This window comes from Stegastes partitus, unplaced genomic scaffold (genome assembly GCF_000690725.1).
Source record: "Stegastes partitus isolate 25-593 unplaced genomic scaffold, Stegastes_partitus-1.0.2 Scaffold1232, whole genome shotgun sequence".
Lineage (NCBI taxonomy): Eukaryota > Metazoa > Chordata > Actinopteri > Pomacentridae > Stegastes > Stegastes partitus.
The window spans coordinates 213531-227010 of record NW_007578963.1 but is presented as its reverse complement, the minus strand read 5'-3'; the positions used below and the strand labels follow the sequence as shown (position 1 = coordinate 227010).

The 13480-nt window shown below is 45.3% G+C and overlaps 4 protein-coding genes across 4 annotated transcripts in view; 2 read left to right on the top strand and 2 right to left on the bottom strand.

The window, feature by feature from the left end:
- The window catches only part of helq (helicase, POLQ like), a 31561-nt gene extending 28764 nt beyond the window's left edge, over positions 1-2797 (bottom strand). The window contains exons 1-4 of the mRNA XM_008297654.1: positions 2480-2797; positions 2302-2380; positions 1078-1618; positions 177-355 (exon numbers count right to left, since the gene is read on the bottom strand). Coding sequence (XP_008295876.1) covers positions 177-355; positions 1078-1618; positions 2302-2380; positions 2480-2577 — 897 coding nt within the window. The 5' untranslated portion in view covers positions 2578-2797. The remainder of the gene's footprint in view (positions 1-176; positions 356-1077; positions 1619-2301; positions 2381-2479) is intronic.
- A 784-nt stretch (positions 2798-3581) lies between these two features.
- mrps18c (mitochondrial ribosomal protein S18C) lies at positions 3582-6135 on the top strand. Its single transcript, XM_008297650.1, has 6 exons — positions 3582-3703; positions 3838-3887; positions 3966-4049; positions 4969-5026; positions 5103-5162; positions 6007-6135. Exons 1-6 carry the CDS (start codon positions 3643-3645, stop codon positions 6081-6083), a joined length of 390 nt encoding a protein of 129 aa, XP_008295872.1. The 5' UTR covers positions 3582-3642; the 3' UTR covers positions 6084-6135.
- An 803-nt stretch (positions 6136-6938) lies between these two features.
- abraxas1 (abraxas 1, BRCA1 A complex subunit) lies at positions 6939-11959 on the bottom strand. Its single transcript, XM_008297649.1, has 9 exons — positions 11845-11959; positions 10101-10191; positions 9977-10013; positions 9833-9899; positions 9538-9734; positions 8818-8937; positions 8649-8733; positions 8366-8477; positions 6939-7505 (listed from the first exon to the last, which is right to left on the bottom strand). Exons 1-9 carry the CDS (start codon positions 11923-11925, stop codon positions 7273-7275), a joined length of 1023 nt encoding a protein of 340 aa, XP_008295871.1. The 5' UTR covers positions 11926-11959; the 3' UTR covers positions 6939-7272.
- A 251-nt stretch (positions 11960-12210) lies between these two features.
- The window catches only part of gpat3 (glycerol-3-phosphate acyltransferase 3), an 11568-nt gene continuing 10298 nt past the window's right edge, over positions 12211-13480 (top strand). Inside the window, exon 1 of the mRNA XM_008297653.1 lies at positions 12211-13017. Coding sequence (XP_008295875.1) covers positions 12874-13017 — 144 coding nt within the window. The 5' untranslated portion in view covers positions 12211-12873. The remainder of the gene's footprint in view (positions 13018-13480) is intronic.

Below are 13480 nucleotides of genomic sequence, written 5' to 3'. Positions count from 1 at the left end.
GCCATCAGTAGAAAGATGTTCCTCCATCAGATGTAGAAAGATGTTCCGCCATCAGTAGAAAGATGTTCCACCATCAGATGAATGTATCTCCACCAACTGGCTCCTCTGTTCTCTGGTTCTGATCCGTGCTGCATCTACTCATTGATCCAGGAGGTTGGACTTCCTCTCAGCCTCACCTTCTCCTGCACCAGCGATATGTAGGGCAGGATGAACAGACAGTCCTTCTTCCTGCACAGCAGCTCTCTGAGGATCAGGATCTCTGCCACCAGAGTTTTCCCTCCACTGGTGGGCAGCGAGTAGATCAGGTTCCTCCTCTGCTGGACACAGTCCAGGTTCAGACACGTCTGCTGCCAGTCTGCCGAACAAACACAACAACTCTGATCACAAAACCACCACAAAGACACACAACTAGGGATCAACAGATATGTGTTGTTTTTAGGGACGATGCCGATATGGATTATTGGTAATCAGAAAAGGTTAATCTGGGGCTGCATGCTAATTTAACCGTTAGCCGTTAGCGTAGCATTAGCGGCTGTGAAATTCTTGTTCAGTTTCTTCAGGTTGTTTTTCTGTCTGTCAGGTAGAACAGACCTAAAGTTAACCTGAGTTTAGAACCATGTGACGGTGCTCCAGCTAGCGTTAGCTGCAGGCTAAGAGGCACAGCCAAGCTCTTAGCATTAGCCTAGCATCGTCAGCGTAAGTTCCAGCTGCAGCGTTTGTTAACACCAGCAGGTGAATTATTGGTCTTTCTGTGTAACATCCTGTTTATTAAACCTTCAACAGTCTCTGCTCTGATGTTCTGTCTCTCTGTGTAAACAATGGCTGTGATTGGCTGTTAACATGACATGTAACAGCCAACCAGTGACTGCAGAGAGGAGGCTGATCAGAGCCAAGCAGAGCATCTGATACATCAATAAGATTAATGATACAGACCATCTAAACAGACCAAACACTGGTGTGATCAGCTGAGTGATAATCCATCGATCAACATGAAGCTGATCCTGAGGAGGTCCAGGGGAAACTTCTCTCACATCAGTTTGACTTTACACCAGTTAAAGCTTCGGTCCTCTTCCTCACCGTACAAGCTGCTGATTCCTCTCAGTTTGAGCATCAGCTCCTTCACTCGGCTCGGCAGACCGAAGAACGGCCCGAGGTCGGTGCCCCCCGCTGACACCGTCTCCATGGCGACGCTCATCTCCTCGGAGACCACCGCCTCCTTCAGCGCCGCCGTCCGAGAGACGCCTGCCGGGGCGGCGGCGTTGCCCAGCATCGTCCTCTTCAGCTGGTCGGCCACGCTCCGTCTCCTCCGGGTTCTGTCCTCCCTGGTCTCCTGGGCCGCCTCCGTCGGGGTTCTGGACGGTGTGGAGGTTTGGTCTCCGTCCTGCAGCCGGCTCCTCTTGGCCTCGGCCTCCTGCTGGAACTGCAGCTGGCTGGGCGGCAGCCCATCCAGAGGCTCCTGGGCGCCGAGGCCGTCCAGGATGGAGTCTGTGAGGGCGTCCTGCTGGTCCACGGCTCCACGGCCTTCATGTCGCTCTGCAGCGTCCAGCTTGGCCAGCAGAGAGCGGTCCTCCAGGAGGCTGTCGTAGCCGCCGAACAGATCCTCGCTGTCGCTGCAGAACTGCTGATGAGACATCCAGAGTTTGTGTTTATTCATGAACTTGCAGCTTTTACCCAATCAGTTCATGAATGGTTTAAAAAACTGTGGAAATGTTTCCTAAATGTAAAATATGGTTTTAACTATAGAGAATGACAAAGAGAAGCAGCACGTTTCTCCATCTGACAACAGGTTTTTCTCTAAACATGACTAAACAACCACCTGCTAGCTGATCTATTGAGGATTGATCAATTATTGGTTTGTTTTGTCGACATCACAAAACATTTGTGTGTGATTTACAGCCTCCATCAGCTCAAAGTCACATCACTGTTGGTCGGTTTGGGGACCAAATGTCCAAAATATGTGATTAACTATAAAGTATGACAAAGAGCTTAAACCTGATGGCAAATTTGGGATTTATTTCTTTTTTTTAAAATTCCTTTGGGAAGGTTTTTACAGATCAATGTGGAGATGCAGCTAATTACTGTCATTTAATTTAGTAATTTGTGATTTTTTTCTCAGTCAGTCAATTAATTTTTAGTTTTTTAGAAGCTGAGAAACTGAAGAATGTTTCCTGAATGTTAGTTTTTGGCCCAACAGCTGTAAATATGTGATTAACTATAAAGTGCAATCAAGAGAAGCAGCTAATAATGACTTATTAATTACTGGTTAATCAGATTATTGACTGGATCAGAACCGTCACTGACCTCCGGAGCTGCTGCTTCATCCATGATGCTGCTGCTTCTCCTGCCGGTGGAACATCTCGGAGAGCCGCCTTCCCCTGCGCTCCTCCCGGCGGCTGGCTCCGGGCTCTCCGGGCTCTCCGGGCCGCTGCTCCACCTCCTGCCTCCGGCTGGCTCCGGGCTCTCCGGGCCGCTGCTCCACCTCCTGCCTCCGGCTGGCTCCGGGCTCTTCAGCCCGCCTCTGGACCTCTTTCTCGGACAGACTCGTTTGATTTTGACCTGCAGCCTTCCACAGTTCATCCCGCAGCTGAGCTACATGTCAACACTGATAACACATGAGTTAATGAGTCTGTGCTGTCGACAGACTCCTGCTCGCCACCAACTAGTTGTGCTTCACTAACCAGGTTAGAATCCGGTAACAACTAGTTAGTTGAAGATAAAAACTGACAGTTTTAGCTTGATGCTAACAGGTAACTCCTCAGCTTGTCCTTCCGCTGCTCACCGAGCAGCAACACACAACAAACACGGATCAGAAACGTCCCTAAACGGTTTAAAAGTCTAAATAATTTAACAAAATCACGTTTTAATGAATTTAATTTAATTTAATAATGAATGTACTCATGAATCAGAGAGTCGCAGCAGCTCAGCGCGCTGCTCATTCAAATCAGCGCCGAGGCTGCGCAGTGAGAGAGAAATCCTCCGTCACCTCCGGCTTCGTTAGCTAGCTAGCCTGCTATCCGATTCTGTTATTTAAAAAAAACAAACAAACAAACAAACAAAAAAACGCTAGCCAGCTATCCGGCAGAGCTGACAGGTTCATTTAATTTACCCAAATAACTAGCAGATAATAGATTTAACTTCACTCATCAGACGCTATTTTCTTCCAGTTGGTAGCTGGTGTTGCTTCAGCCCCAGTTTCCCTCCTTCTTTGTTGGTATTTGTTCAGTTAGCAAAGCTAACCAGCAGTAACTTTTACTAAACAGTCGTAAATGTTACATGATGAGACTTTTAATGCCCTTTAAACCCCATCAATATGATCACTATCCTTAGCTAGCGGGCTGTGTGACTACTTCACTCATTCGGGGAGATTTCCCTCTTGTCCTGTTGAACTTTGACGCAGGTGACGTTTCATCGCTTCCTGAAAACAACAACAAACGTGAACAATGAAATCTTTTTAAACATGTGAAGCTTTTAAAACTCACACACTGAATATATATTTACGTAATGTTTGAAAAAAAAGTCACGGTTCACCTGTAATAACAAACAGTCACTTTCAGGGGCGGTCGGAACCAAATATTAGAAGTCCTGGTGACGCTCCGGAGTCTTTAGGTTCCGGCTCCACTTCCTGTCTCCTGTCAGGTCAAAATGTCGTTGCTGAGAGGTTTTCAGCGGTTAAAGAGTGTTTTGTGCGTACAGGTGAACCCAGGTGAGTGTCACTGGCAGCTCAGTGTGACGCCGTTTGAGCGGTTTTAGTGAAAACACTGAATTAGACGTTATTGATCCGCTGGACTGTGATGCTAACGCCGCTAATGCTAACGCTAGCTGTGTTCATGTGTGCAGGAGTCCGAAGAGTCTCAGCAGCTTCGGCTCCGGTCCAGCGCAAAGACTCGGTGCGTCACAAACACGGTGTAAACACGTTATTACCGCTAATTAGATGGATTCATTATTAATGTCTGATCTGCTCTCAGCTCGTGAAGATGGAGAATCCGTATAAAAAGGCGAAGAAAGGCTGCGTCCTCTGCAACATCCCGGTGGACTTCAAAAACACTCAGGTGACAAATACTCTTATCATCTGATTATGTTTATTTACTACGAGGAGTTTCATCCTGTTGTCTGTTTTGCATATATTCTGTCCCAGTCTAGTGTCTTTATCAGATAAACCCAGATGTGGAACAACATGAATATTAAATGTGTGAAGAGCAAATAAATCAGTCAGATCAATAATCAGCAGCACGTGTATTGATTATTTATTGACTGACTGTAGGATGTACAGCTTTTTATTTTATTTCAAATACTTGTTATATTTCACCTTAAAGGTGACATAAGATTGACTTTTTAAATTTCATTAATTTTTGTCAAATGTGGATTTTTCTGTCAAATATTTATCTTAAATTAACATTTAGACGTTTGATCTCTAATTTAGAAATGATTTTAATTTTAAATCGCATCATTTTTTCAGCTGATGTGAGAAATGTGAGCGTCGTGATAATCTTCAGTCTTTAGGGCAACAACTTTAAACTTTTAATTTAAGGAAGTTGGATGTTTATTCACATGATTCTGGTTTAATAACTGCATTTAAAGAGATGTCATATTTTATCTCATAACCGTGACGGAGGAAGATGTTTTTTAAGTTCACACATATTTCATTCAGTCCAGCTGAGCTTCAGACAGACATGAACAAACGTTTGTGACGATGAGCTGAATGTTTTCTGGGTGGTTCTGACTCTGTGTCCAGTCAGACGTTTACAGGCTTCACTCTGAGCAGCTGGTTGTTACTAAAACTCATCCGTGTGTTTTAATTCAAACCTGTGAGCTGCAGACAAACACACACGTTGGACTTCACAGAGTTTCCTTCACCTGTACGGCTCTGGTTGTGATGTTGGTGTCTGCGGTTCTGGTTCTGGTTCTGATGTTGGTGTGTACCTGAACAGCTTGACGTGTGTGTTGATTGAACCTGTTGTGTGTCTGCAGCTGCTGTCTCAGTTCGTGTCTCCGTACACCGGCAGGATCTACGGCCGACACATCACCGGTGAGCCGCTGCAGCGATTCAGGCTTCAGGAGGAAAACTGACCTCAGATCTGCTCACAGCGTGTTTCTGTTTTCAGGTTTATGTGGACGGAAACAGAAGGAAGTCAGCAAAGCCATCAAGAAAGCTCATTCCATGGGTGAGTCCAGAACCGGGCCGTTCACAGGTTCAGAACCCTTCATACAAGATCCAGTGGATTTTCTTCTCTGACTCAGAACAATAAGAGACACACGGACACCTTTAGTGACTGGATCAGTGAAACCTGACGCTCAGGTTCTGCTTTTCTGTCCATCAGCCGTCCTGCAGGTTTGGAGCTGAATCCTGCCAGTAAAAGAACAATTAGTGAACTCATTATCTCAAGATGTTTACCTGAACCTCATCTTTTTATGGAACGTTTCAGACTTTTTAAAAGTCATAATTTTAATGTACTGACATCAACAGTGGTTCTAGTGAGTTAGAATCAGTCTGGGTCAAAATGTGCGGTTTCTTTACTCAATACTTTGACTTTGAAATAATTAGTTTTGTTTTTTTGATCGTCAAAATCTCACTTTTTTTAAAAAAAAAATGACATTATCTGAAGTTTACATCTTAACTTTTTGTCACAAATTTTTATTTTAGAATTTTTTTTTTTTTTAATTTATCTTAACTTTTTGTCACAAATTTTTATTTTAGAATTTTTTATTTTTTTTAATTTTTCTTGGTCATACTTTCAAAATTTATAATTTCAAGTTTTTAATCTCAATTAAACTTAAATAGTTTGACATAATTCTGATGCTTTGGCCTAAAGTTTATATGTATGTTTGGATCATTGAACCAGAATCAGGTTGAAGGTCAAAGTGAAGCAGATTTCCTCTCACATGTTTTTCTGTCTCCTGCTGGTGGAGGAGCGTCTCCATGTCTGTGAAACCAGAACCTTACGGCGTCTTTCAGGTGAACCTTCTTCACAAACGCTGAACTTCTCTAACGAGTGTTTGTTCTTCCAGGTTTCATGTCGGTGACCCACAAACATCCACAGTTCATGAAGGATCCCAAAATCTGTGTAGTCAGAAGGCTGTACTGATGGATCTGCGTCTGTTTCGTGTGTTTTGTGTAATAAAGTTTCTCTGCTGTCAGTTTGTGGCGTGAGTCTGTTCGAGCTGCAGCTTCAAGGAAAGAAGAGTTTAAAGTCTGATGAATCAAACAGAAAACAGAAATACAAACACGCTGTCGTCCTCTAACTCAGAGACATTAAACTATTGTTCCTGTTTAAACGTGTTAATAACGCTCAGGTTCAAACGTTTATGATGTGTGAAGGTGAGCCGGCATAAATCAGATTCTGTTTTATCATCACAGACCTGCAGGACCGATCGCATCAGGCTCAGCTGGAAGATCTGTTTCTAGATATTTTCTGCAGACAAAACTAACCCAAAAAACAATAAACTGCATCGCAGCGAAAATATTCCTGAAATGTCAGGGAATATTAATAAAACATCCAAACTTCTAATGTCCAGACATTTTATTAAAAGTCCTGAAAATATTAATGAAGTTTTGGAAAATATCAAGTTGTCTGAAAATGTCGATAAAATATCATTTTAAAAACTCAGATGTGTCCAAAAACGTCGATAAAGCATTGGAATAAAGTTAAATATTATATATATATATATATATATAAATGTAAGAAATATAGAAATATTTAGTAATCAAGTAATAAAAAATTAGAAACTGCCAAAGAATTAAAAGATCAGGAAATGTAAACAAAATTTCTAAAGAAATTAATTTAATGTCCAATTATATTAAAATCTCCTAAAAATATTAACAAAGTCTTGGAAAATAGTAAGTAGTCAGAAAACATTAATAATAAATAAACTGCTGGAAAATATTCATGAAATGTCAGGAAACATGAATAAAACGTCTGAAGAAATGAAGGAAACGTCCAAACATGACTAAACGTTGTTTTTATTAAATCGTCCTAAAAGTCTCAACAGAGTAGAAAAATAAAGGGAACGTCCGTGAATCTAAAACACCTCCGACGAAACCAGCCTCCAGGTGTTTGGGCCTACCTGATGTTCTGTTACAGCCGGAGAACATCTGGAGCTCCACAGCTGGAAACGGGCATCAGAACCATCCTCTGGGATCACTGAGCAGGTTCTGGACTCTGGAACACACGTCAGTGGACTCATGAAGGTGACGACAGTCAGAAACAAACGTCTTCAGTTTCCCAGAGTATAAAATAAGTTCTGTCCCCGGTGATCAATGATCTGATCAGCCGATCAGCTCCTCCTGCGCTTCCTGTCCCCCCCCTGCAGCTCCTCCCTCAGCCGCTTCCTGTTCCTGTCGCTGGGCGCCGAGTTGACCTGCGTCGCCGTGGAAACATCAGCATCAGGAAGAGGGAATCCCTGAAGGTCCAGCGTCTGGGAGCAGAACAGAGGACAGCGGAACCGAGAGCGGACCGACTCCTGCAGCAGGACGTTCCTCGGGTTGGACGTACGGGCCGGTTCTGGTTCTAGAAAACAACACAGAGAACACAATAAAAAGAAAACACAAAACCACAGACCCACAAAATAGAAACAACAGAAAATACTAAATACATTTAAGAACAACTGTTGCCTCGCAGCTAGAAGGTCGCCGGTTCACGTCCCGGTGAGGACACCCGGGATCTTCCTGCGTGGAGTCTCCATGTTCTCCCCGTGCAGTGTGGGTTCTCTCCAGGTTCTCCGGCTTCCTCCCACAGTCCAGAAACATGCTGAGGTTAATTGGTGATTGTAAATTGTCCGTAGGTGTGAATGTGAGTGTGCTTGGTTGTCTGTCTCTAAGTGTGGCCCTGCGATGGACTGGTGACCTGTCCAGGTGAACCTGCCTTCGCCCTGAGTCGGCTGGGATAGACTCCGCCCCCCATGACCCTAATGAGGATTAAGCGGAGTATAGAAAATGGATGGATGGATGGATTTAAGAACAAACACTCAGAGCGACGTGAGAATCAGCTGCTGCAGAAACAAACGTTCTGTCTTCTTCTACCTCAGACTTTATGTTTCTCATGTTTTACACGATTATGACAGTTTTAAAGGTTTATTCCACATAAATATGACTTCCTGTCCACGTCCTTGTGGTTCTGACAGAAGGATGAACGTTTCTCTGCTCACGCTGACAGACTGCAGCTGCTTCTCACTGCAACGCTAACCACAGTCACATGCTGCTGCTGCACAGAGCTGCACTGTTGTGACGGCACCAGGAGGCTCTCAGCTCAGGTCCAGGTTCTGGAGGGTGAGGGTCCTCTGTCCTGGACTCAGTCTGTCAGATCCAGGGGATTCTGAGGTTTTCTAAAGACCAGAGCCTCTGAAGCTGCCGTTCAGATGCTTCAGTTACCTTCAGCTGCCTCCACCTGCTGCTTCTCCTTCAGTCGCCTCCTCAGAGCAGAAACTTCCGCCTGCAGAGCTTCAACCAGACGCTCGCTCTCCTCCACGGCTCGGCAGGACTTCTGTCCACAGACACAGACACACAGGAAGTTAATGAAGCTAACACAGAGGGAAGCTAACAGACAGGGAGCTAACCACGCTAGCATGGGGCAAGCTAATGAAGCTAACAGAGAGGGAAGCCAACAGGTTGAATCAACAGGTTGAGCTGCAGCAGCTAAAACTGGGCTCCTCACCTGCAGCTCCACCTGCAGCGTCTCGTTCATGCTGTTCACCTCCTTCACCTCCTTCAGCAGCCCGTCAGACGAGAAGAACCTGGACCTGAAAGGAACACAGTCAGAGCTTCAGCAGGAACACAGACACAGCGTGCTAGCATGCTGGCATGTTAGCGTGTTCTGGTCGTACCCGTGTTTCTTCATGGTGAGGCTGTAACCGGCGGCCGAACACCCCGCCGACACCTTCCAGTAGGCGAGCTGCTCCAGCAGACCCAGGTTGGTGATGAGGACCGGAACGTTGACGAAGCGCCTCCACACAAGAAGAAGAAACGACTTTAAACGAAGCAGCAGATAAACATCATGTGACTTTAGCAGCTGTAGCAGCGTAGAACGGTCTGCTGCAGCTCACTGGTACCATCACCACTGGAGCAGGAACCTCTTGGTTCTACAGGGACGGTTCTGTGATCGGAACACGCACAGAGGTTCAGGCTTCACTACAACAACCTGACAGTTCCTGCAGCAGAAACAGTTCATTGGTTTGGAGGGAGATCACCTGTCAAACACCTGAACTGTCCCTCAGAAGTATGTCACTGCATACTCCCTTTAAAATCTGCTGTTTGTCCCAGCACAGCCCAGTAGGGGGCGGCAACTGGGAGCCAGTTCCTTCAAATAAAATGTGAGTTGTGTAAAAGCAGGAAGCTGAATTCTATATGTGCTGAATCGACCAGCAGACCTGGACAACCATGAAACATGTTGAGTCATCTTCATGTGAACAATCAGCGTCCACTTAAATTAGACCATATGTGAACAGAGTCTGGTGCAGCTGAAGGCCACACTGCTGCAGAAACAGCATCAGACTGCATCCCTGAACACTACAGACGCCCCCGAGGACACACCTGTGCTCGGTTACCTGCTGCGGGAGATGAAGGCGGAGTATTCCATCCTGTGGGTGGAGCCTGGCGCCGTCACCTTGCTGGGCGTCAGCAGCAGGAAGATCATGTGTGGGTTGGACAGAACGTTCTTCAGGTTCTCGTGGACCAGCTTCTCTCGGAGGGTCATCTGCTGCTCCGTGTTCCGCCGCTGCCGGTACCAGCCGATCACGCTCTCCTGCAACACGCCACACGTGTCACATGACGCAACACAACCTCCTCCACCTTTCCATCACAACCTCCTCCACCTGTCCTCCACCTGTCCATCCCACTCACCTGCTTGTTCTCCGCCAGCATGTTGCGCACAGCCTCCATGTTCACGTGTCCAGCGCTGCCGTACAGCCTGGAACATGAAGCAGGAACACGTGAGACAACAGAGACACACAACAACCACGACTCTGCGTTGACCTGAGGACTCACGTGTTCAGTCTGTGGCAGGCGATGTGCTTCTGGACGTCTGTCAGAGGAACACGTGTTCAAGTACAACAGAGTAAAAGTACATTTAGAGTAACTGTGGGGTGATGTAATGCCTTTATGTGCTCACTGTATGTCTCCTCGATGTGGATGTTATCCGCCTGAGAGTCGCTGATGGTGACCTGCTCTTCAAACCTGCTCTCTCCGAGGACCAGACCCTCCTAACAGACACACAAACCAAACAGCTGCAATGTGTGCAAAACTCAGGAGCTGAAATACACTCGAGCAGAATTCACCAGCAGACCTGCGTGACTTTACAGATCCATTTCTAAATCTTTAGCAGCAAACGCTTTCTTGTCAGCATTTGGTTTCACTTTAAATTGCAGGATTTTTGAATGGAGTCTGGTGTGTTATGGGAACAGAGAGGTTGGTCAAAGAGCTGCAGAAACAACAGTCTTGGGAGTTTTATCTTCACTGACATCATCACTTCTCCACAGCAACAAACCACATGCTAAAATATTAACAATTAAACTAGTAAACAAGACTTAAACTGCAAACTCCACCTAAAACTCTGCTCTTTATTCCAGTAGTCCCATAACAACATATCAGTGGGCGCCAACTGGCACCAGTTCTTTAAAATTAAAACTTTAATTGATGCAAAAATCCCTAGTTGAGTAATACATGTGCCGAAATTATCTGCAGACCTGCACGGCTGTGAACATATATTTACTTATCTTTCTTAATCCGTGTTTTCTTGACAGTCTTCTGTTTGACTTTAAATTAAAAGATTTTTGAATGGAGTCTGATGTGTTATGTGACCTGACAGTTTGGTTAAATGGTGAGTTTTAACGTTACCAATCAACACTTCACTGCACATAACTACAAACTAAAATACTATCAATTAAACTGGCAAACAACAACTACTGTAAACTGCGAACTCCATAGAGAAATCTGCTGTTTATTCCAGTAGTTCCATAACATCATACCAGTGGACGGCAACTGGCGCCAGTTTTTAAAATGAAATTTCGACTCATGTTAAAATCTCTAATGGAATTAAACATGTGCCGAAATTATCTGCAGACCATCACGACTTTGAAAATGTGTTTAATTATATTTCACAATCTATGCTTTCTTGTCAGTAATTGATTTTACTTTAAATTAAACGATTTTGAACGGAGTCTGGTGTGTTGTGAGCTAAGATCCGTTAACTTGGTTAAAAGTTGCAGAAACAGCACTGTGGGAGTTTCAATGTAATTTTAACAACCTACATTTCTCGACTGAGCCACACTACAAGCAGAAATGTTATGAATTGAACCGGCAAAGAAGAAACATAGCAAACTATGAACTCCATTCAAAACTCTGCTGTTTATTCCAGTAGATCTGTAACAACACCGCAGTGGGCGGCAACTGGCGCCACTTGTTTAAATAGAAATTTTGACTCGTGTAATAATCGCTAGTTGAATGAAACATGCCGAATTCACCAGTAGACCTGTGCGATTATGAAAATACATTCAATTACATTTCTTAATTCATGTTTTCTTGACAGTGTTCTGTTTGACTTTAAATTAAACGATTTTTGAATGCAGTCCGGTGTGTTGTGTGAGCTAATAGCCGTTAGCTTGGTTAAAAGTTGCAAGAACAGCACTGTGGGAGTTTTAACGTAATTTTAACGACCTACACTTCTCCAGTGAACTAAACTACAGCCTGAAATATTGTTTATTAAGCCGCAAAACAAGAACTAATCCACTAAATCTGGTAATAACGGCGGGACACTGTTCTGTTTGCTAGCGCTCCTTTCTCAGCAGGACACCGACCACATAGCGGGGTCCACTGACAAAACGTTCATTTTAGTGATTTAATAAAGATGGTCTCACCACGTCCGAATCGCTGTTCACATGCTGGAACATCAGAGAAGCCAACACGATCCCGGACACCCGGACGGTCGGTTCCGCCATGCCGCTTGTTGACACCGGGCGTGGAGCCGTGAGGCGGGTCAGAGGTCCGCAGCAGCGCCGCAGTAAAATCCTGCGTTTCTCCAGCGCAGTCCGTCACGGGGCCTCCGGAGGGGCGGGGCCTCGGAGAGCCGCCTGCTCGGCTCCGCTCGGCCGCAGAGCGCCGCTGGATGTCCGGGAGTGTCCGCTGGAAGAACCGCTGACCCACCGGGACCGTGTCAGCAGCCGAGCTCAGGGTTGGTTCGGTTGGTTCGGTTGGTTTAAGGTTAGTTTGGGTTAGTTAGTTTAAGCAGCAACGGGATCTAACGGCCCACAGACTCTGTCCCTTTAAAGCAGCAGTGACGCGAGTTCACAGCTTAGGATGAAGAAATACCGTTAAAGTCCCGTATCTGGACCTGTCCCTGAACTGTAGGACGTTAAACTGTTAAATCATGTAACATAGTGAGTGGTTAGTGGATTGTTGTCGCTCTGACATCTACCTGGTCCAGGTGGAGGTTTACCTGCTGTGGGCTCCTTCATGCATCACGCTGAAGGAAAACTGGACAAAACAAACGTGACCATTACAGATTACTGCATGACTTATTCTAATGTCTGTTACTGTGTTATGGCCATAGATGTGTTCACAGGGATGTCAGGTCTTACAGCGTAATTAGTGCTTATAATGACTGCATGTGAAAGTACAACTTTTCCCTTCTGACTGATTAAACAGCCACAGAGAGACACAAACAAACTGAAATAGATGCAAGATGCTGGTTGTTTTCTCGTCTGACTGATAAACTGCCAGATCTCTGGTATTGTGTCTGAGCTGATGGAAGCAGCAGCTATCTGGTTAGAAGGTGTAGCTGCAGTACCATGTTGGCCTGACGGCGGCGCTGCAGCCACAGGTTGATCCTCAGCAGCTCCAGGTGTTGGATGTGTGTGCAGGTGATGCTCTGACCTGCAGCTGCGCCGATGGAGGACCTCTGGAGCGCCGCTGCAGCTGTTTTCCAGCTGTGGCTGTTCGTCGTCGTCTTCCTCATCATGCTGCCCGCCATGTTCGGCCTGTCGCTGGGCGTCACCGGCGTCTACATCCAGGTCCTGGTCAAGATCCTCGAGGTAACTCAACCAGAGTTTACGTATATCAAACTGCTTGTTTTAACTCACTGAGGTTCATGTTCCAGCATAAAGTCCTGCAGCTCTGAGGAACCAGAACCACATGAAGAAGGAGGAGAGAACTCAGAGATGTCTGCTGTCAGCAGGACTCAGTCTGAATGACACAAAATGACTTTAAACTTGAACAAAGTGACTGAAGTTTGTCTCAGATGCCTCAAAATTAGTCCAGAATGACTCAAAACCTGCTCAAAGTTACGTTTTTGCATCCAAATCGTGTCCAAAATACCTCAGACCAGGACAGTACTGCTCAAAGGATGTGATCAAGAACCTTAAACTTACCTAAAACTGTCTGAAATGACTCAAAATACTTGGAATCATCAAGTCCAACATGTTAGAACTATCTCCATGTCTACAGCCTTCTCCTCTCTGCTCTGCTCATCAGCTGTAGAAAGATGTTCCACCATCA

What these genes read in the sequence shown, in the direction of transcription:
- mrps18c (XM_008297650.1), top strand. Translation starts at nt 3,643, where the DNA reads ATGTCGTTGCTGAGAGGTTTTCAGCGGTTAAAGAGTGTTTTGTGCGTA. An exon ending in TGGACTTCAAAAACACTCAG is followed by an intron (nt 4,050 to 4,968) that starts GTGACAAATACT and finishes GTGTGTCTGCAG; the next exon opens with CTGCTGTCTCAGTTCGTGTC. An exon ending in CTACGGCCGACACATCACCG is followed by an intron (nt 5,027 to 5,102) that starts GTGAGCCGCTGC and finishes TTCTGTTTTCAG; the next exon opens with GTTTATGTGGACGGAAACAG.
- abraxas1 (XM_008297649.1), bottom strand. Translation starts at nt 11,925, where the DNA reads ATGGCGGAACCGACCGTCCGGGTGTCCGGGATCGTGTTGGCTTCTCTG. An exon ending in CCACATCGAGGAGACATACA is followed by an intron (nt 10,014 to 10,100) that starts GTGAGCACATAA and finishes TTCCTCTGACAG; the next exon opens with ACGTCCAGAAGCACATCGCC. An exon ending in GCCTTCATCTCCCGCAGCAG is followed by an intron (nt 8,938 to 9,537) that starts GTAACCGAGCAC and finishes TCTTGTGTGGAG; the next exon opens with GCGCTTCGTCAACGTTCCGG.